This window comes from Labeo rohita, unplaced genomic scaffold (genome assembly GCF_022985175.1).
Source record: "Labeo rohita strain BAU-BD-2019 unplaced genomic scaffold, IGBB_LRoh.1.0 scaffold_2243, whole genome shotgun sequence".
Classification (NCBI taxonomy): Eukaryota; Metazoa; Chordata; class Actinopteri; order Cypriniformes; family Cyprinidae; genus Labeo; species Labeo rohita.
The window spans coordinates 508-6,462 of record NW_026128488.1 but is presented as its reverse complement, the minus strand read 5'-3'; the positions used below and the strand labels follow the sequence as shown (position 1 = coordinate 6,462).

Here is a 5,955-nt window from a genome sequence, read left to right as displayed (position 1 = left end):
AAGTAATATAATTGTATCTTCTATAATGAACAATATATATATATATATATATACCTTTTGTAAATACTTTTTCCCTGTTTTCTAGCACATTTAAATTTTAACCGCTGAAATATAGATGTTCGTCAGCTTTTTGGCCGCTTCTTGTCTCCTTACCGTAATTCCACTAATAGACGTGCAGCATATCCAGATGGCGGCTCACTTGACCGCCGTGAACAGGACGACAGTAAGAATGACAGAATAAGACAGTAAGGACGACAGAACAGGACGACAGAACAAGACGACGTCAACAGACAACATGCACGTCAACATATACTGATTTACCTGAATAATTAGGCAATAACTGTAGACAAAGACAAATGTGTAGTACAAAGCACAAAGCAGTCGCCTCTTTTTTGGCACAAATGGAACCCCATAGGTTACACGTCACGTCCTTTCCTTTTTACTTTCCATATAAAGTAACTTTTGCTTTTGTAATTTTTTCGTTTCAACAAATTTACCATCAATACAAATGCTGCATATCTAGTGTATTTGGCTGCATCCATTGCATCCCACACGTTTTTTCACTGACACGCCCCCAACTTTGAAACTCTGGGCTTAAAGAAAACTTCACATTTCCCTCTCGTAATAACAACTTCGCAGTGGCGTTTATGTGCATTCAACTCGTAATTATAATCTATGACATGACTTGAATGAACCATAACTAACACAATTAATTACTTTTTTATGGAGTAACGCAATATTGTAATGCATTACTTTTAAAAGTAACTTTCCCCAACACTGTATATAACTAAAGTGTATAAAATAATTTTATTCAGAAATGTCATGTTTGTGATTTTTTTTGTTAGGTTTAGGGTTACATATTCAGTAACAGGTGCAGTTAGTCGCCGACATCAGTCACAAAATTTATAAAAATAATCTTTGTGAAGATGAAGCTGCAACAGGTGATCTTCAGTTCTTTAGACGCCACACACTACACGACTTTAAACACTAACTGAGCTCAAATTACAATTATATTCGGCCTGACAGTAGTGTGTTCCCAGCTTCGACAGGTTCTTTCCGTTTTCACTGCAAAATTCCTTGTTACAGAATTTTGCATTGCTGCTGTTTGTCTATAATTATCTAACACACAACTACAAATCACAGTCTGACCGAACAGGTGAACACACACAAATTCACAGGCGCGACATGCCTGAGACTGTCATCCTGAGCCTGGATAACACCTAACTGCCTAACACAGCTGTCAGTCAAACTCATCAAGAATTTGGCAAAAACATATTTTATTTATTGTAGTTAGTTGAGATGTTATAATAGTTTTGCAGTTGTGTTAAAATAGATTAAACAATACTTATTTAACATTAATCCGAGGGGGGCACTCTGTTCATCAGAGTGGGTGGGCGTGTGCCCGTCCAGAATACCACCAGAATAAGTCACATCTTTAAGACGACTCAAGTGAATGTGATTTGATTTCAGTATCAAGCTGAGCACACAGAGCGTCAGATTAAACAGCAGTTTGAGAAGCTTCATCAGTTTCTCAGAGAGGAAGAAGAAGCTACAATCACTGCACTGAGGGAGGAAGAGGAGCAGAAGAACCGGATGATGAAGGAGAAGCTGGAGGAGATCAACAGACACATCTCAACTCTTTCACACACAATCAAAGACATGGAGGAGATGATGAACACCAGCGACGTCTGCCTTCTAAAGGTCTGATTTCAGATGATTGATTGATTGATGATTGATTGAGTTGTTTATGATCAATGGTGTGTTTGTTCTGCAGAAGTTTCCAGTCTCAATGGAAAGGTGAGTGATCTGCTGGTGTCTCTGGTCTCTCTGCTTCTGATCCAAAGCCACTGCAGTTCTGACTCCTGAATGTTCTTCCAGAGTCCAGATCTCACAGCCGGATCCACAGACGCCTTCCGGAGCTTTGATTCACGTGCCACGTTACTTGGGCAACCTGCCGTTCAGAGTCTGGAAGAAGATGCAGGACGTCGTCCAGAACAGTGAGTCTAACTGCAGAAGATCTGAGCTCTTATACACACACACTGGAAATGACGCATGAAGGAATATTTACAGATTTTAGCATTATGTGTGAATAATCAAATAAGCTCCTACACCAAAATAAGCCTTAAACAAGAGAATAACTTTGGTCCACATGATGTTTACTGTTACAGTAAAACAGCAGAGCTCTACAGTTGAGTTTGTGTAATGTGTTTGATCAACAGGATGACTGTCTTAATTCATAATCATGTTTATGAAGAGAGTTCACTCTTGATCATTATATGAACATCAGAATAAAGCACATGTTGATTGTGTCTCATCAGCTCCTGTGATTCTGGATCCAAACACTGCAAATCCAGATCTCGTTCTGTCTGATGATCTGACCAGTGTGGGATACAGCGAGAACAAACAGCCTGTTCCTGATAATCCAGAGAGATTTGACTCTTATGAATGTGTTCTGGGCTCAGAGGGTTTTAGCTCAGGAACACACAGCTGGGATGTGGAGGTTAAAGGCTGTTCACAGTGGTGTGTTGGAGTGACTACAGCATCAAACCAACGGAAGGGATGTGATTTCTTTAAAACCGGCGCCTGGAGTGTGACGTACGGGCCGTTTCAACTGCCTGGTTTTCATATTAAACAGAAGCTTCAGAGGGTGAGAATTCATCTGGACTATAACAAAGGAATGGTATTATTCTTTGATCCTGTAACTAACAAACATCTGATCAGATTCACAACCACCTTCACTGACACTGTCTTTCCTTTCTTCTGTTGTTATGAAAGATTTACCCATCTGAAAATTTTACCAGTTAAATTTTTTGTAACACCAGAAAATTAGTGATGAATCTGATCCTACTAATGAATCATTTAAAGAAATACTGGGCAAGAATACATTAGCAAACACTTTGAAAACCCTTTTTGGATTTCTACATTGATTACTTCTCAAATGTGGTCTGATCGTCATCTGTCAAAATTACAGACAAACACAATCTGACTAAAATAAATAACACAAATGCATTCTTGCCACTGTATATAACTTAGCTATGTTACATGCTTAGTCTGTGGAAATCTAAAATATGTAAAACATAACCCAGCATACTTTATAAAATGACCAATTAATAAGATTCACTTTTACAATTTTAAGTAGAAAAGCAAAATATTACAATTCTGTTGCTCTTTTGTATGTGGTTATTTTATTTTATTTTTTGAGTGTATTGTGTACTTTGAGTTCATTGTATCTTTTTGTACAATATTCTTTGTCCAATAACACTTTCATGAAATATCGGTGTAAAATCCAATTAAAAATCAGGAATTAGGAATAAACTTTTTTATGCAAACAATACACTCATTTGTGAAGACGTAGTGTAAAACTGTAGTTTGTTGGGTCAAACAGAGTCTCACCAGTCCCTTGCTGCTTTAATTACTGAGCATCAATAATAATTGAGCAGCAAATCAGCATATTAGAATGATTTCTGAAGGATCATGGGACACTGAAGACTGGAGTAATGATGCTGAAAATTCAGCTGCGCATCACAGAAATAAATTACAGTTTAACAGATATTCACATAGAAAACAGCTGTTTTACATTGTATTAATATTTACCATTTTTACTGTTTTTTCTGCACTTTTGAAGAGACTTCTGCATATTAAAGAGAACAAATCACTTCATCCGATGTTTAAAGGGAATAAAATAGCCTTGACAGCCGACTTACACATAACTTGTGCAGACAGAACTGTGTACTCTCGGTTGCCGTGATTTTGCCAAGTAAGACGAGATCCTGGATCAACATTACTGTCCAAAAATATAGACTTAGCCCACTCCCTACCCCTAAACGTAACCTTACCCATAATTTATTCCTAAAATCAAAGAGAAATGATAATTAGCAAGGGTGTAAAAGTACCTAATCCTGATAAGCCTAAAACTGACATTTCCTTAAAAGTTATCCCTTAATTCTGATTGGTTGATTGGAATGTTGTTCCAGGATCAACAAGGATGTTGATCCAGGAACATGTTGTACTTGGTGAAATCACGTTCACTGTGTACTCTCCCCCCCGGAAACTGTATGTCAGTGAGGTAAAGGGGGAAAGTAGGCAAGGACCAAATTTATTATTATTTTATATCAAAAAATATTTAGCAAAATATTTTAATCCAAAACTGCTATCAAATTAAAGCCTTATGTCTCAATTAGATTTTTTTCCAAATTTGAAGCTGATATAAAAAATTGAGGTTCCTGTGAAATTTTATTTAGGGCGTTATACCACAAACAGACGCCGGGTGCGACGCAAACTTTTTTTTTCAATTAAAATTTTTTTGGATGCATTTTTCTGTTACAAATGTCTACATTTCTTTGTCAGTATTACTCCTGTTACTCCTGAAATATGGTATCCTGAGACTCAGACTTTTCCAGTGATATGTTTGTTGTCAATATTATAAAACATTTTCATGACCACAGATGCCAAACCTGAAACAACATACAGAACTACCTGATTTTGCTGCAAGTTTGACTGCAACCTATAATCATTGCTGTTGATAGTGTTCACCGTATGTTTGATTACGTCATTAACAAACTGATGTTTACTGTACTTTTCTGTCATATGTACATCAACTTGACATAGTCACCACTGACAAGTTACAACTAAATATATTGTAAAAACTTACATTTTCTGTAGAGTTGCTTTGCAATGATTTGTATTGTGAAAAGCGCTAATAAACTTGAAATGAATTGAATGTTGTGCCATCATGTCTGTGGTCATTAAGTCATGTAAATATGAGTTATTTTGGGATGGAGATGATATTGGATCATTTAAAAATGTTTCTTATTGTTATCAATGTTATCAATTTTGCAGCTTAATATTTAATGTAGACATTTTTTAAAGGATTCTTTGATAAATAGAAAGTTCAAATGAACAGCAATGATGCTAAAAATTCAGCTTTGATCATAAGAACAAATTACATTGCAAATTATTCACACAGAAACCAATATTTGTGTTTTTACTGATGTTTTTACGTCTTATTGGAGATATTTGTGCTCCTTAAATCATATGATTTAAATCTATTATAATTTAAATAATCCGTATCTGACATACTAATGGCAGACTGGACAAATATCTAAAATATATTTTAAAATCCTTGTCAAGTAACGTTAATCATAATAGACTATGATTGATGCGTCTTCAGCCGCGCTGAGAAAAGTAACACGTGTTACGTGACCACGTCATGCGTCACCTCAGAAGCGCGCCAGAATCTTAATAACGACGCTGATAAACGCACTGGTAACAGACACTGAAGCAAACGATCAAAAATAGAATATTAATCAGTCCGACTCATCAGAAGCCGCATCTGTCAGTCGGGCTACCGCGTTTTCCTGTTCCAGTCAGCGCGGTTGTTGTAATGCGGCTCCGCGCCGCTGGGCGTCAGTCCGCGCGTCGCTTCTGCAGCTGCTCGGAGCCTCTGTTCGCTTTCTGTCCGTGATGGCGGAGCGCAGCGGCGACGGTCGTTCCGCGCAGTGAAACTAGAGCCCGAACGCGCCCCGGTACCGGCCGGACTAAGTGACAGCCGAGTGCGTGGGTATGAGCCGAAGCTTTGGGATGAGATGAGAGCCGAACTGAGCCGAGCCGCACTGCTGCTGCTGAGGTGAGTCCCGAACCGAACCGAACTGAGGCGAACCGAGCCGACGCGCGTTCGTGACAGCGGCGCAAATCGCGTTATTAATAATGACAGCTGTGACAGACGCGTGTTATTTAAACATGAGAGGATTCCTCACGAGATCAGGTGTGTGTGTGTGTGTGTTTGTTGTGGTGTTGTTGTCAGTGTTGTTGTGGTGGACCGTCAGTCGTTCTGAAGCGGTTCTGAACTGGTTTTGCTTCAGGACTCGGATTGTTCATGAGCGAATCAACACAGAACCAGAATTACTCTCCGATCATGATCAACCTAACAAATTAACATTTATTCATATAATATTG

General features: G+C 38.2%; 1 protein-coding gene across 1 annotated transcript; it reads left to right on the top strand.

Annotated features, from left to right (window-relative positions):
• Positions 1–306: 306 nt before the first annotated feature.
• LOC127159528 (E3 ubiquitin-protein ligase TRIM69-like) lies at positions 307–4,720 on the top strand. Its single transcript, XM_051102337.1, has 4 exons — positions 307–1,701; positions 1,775–1,797; positions 1,879–1,997; positions 2,319–4,720. The coding sequence occupies exons 1-4, from the start codon at positions 1,594–1,596 to the stop codon at positions 2,828–2,830; spliced, it is 762 nt and encodes a 253-aa protein (XP_050958294.1). The 5' UTR covers positions 307–1,593; the 3' UTR covers positions 2,831–4,720.
• The last annotated feature ends 1,235 nt before the right edge of the window (positions 4,721–5,955 follow it).

Excerpts from the sequence above, each read along its gene's own strand:
- LOC127159528 (XM_051102337.1), top strand. The coding sequence starts at position 1,594 with ATGATGAAGGAGAAGCTGGAGGAGATCAACAGACACATCTCAACTCTT. Across the intron at positions 1,702-1,774 it reads GCGACGTCTGCCTTCTAAAG|AAGTTTCCAGTCTCAATGGA; the intron begins GTCTGATTTCAG and ends TTTGTTCTGCAG. Across the intron at positions 1,998-2,318 it reads GCAGGACGTCGTCCAGAACA|CTCCTGTGATTCTGGATCCA; the intron begins GTGAGTCTAACT and ends GTGTCTCATCAG.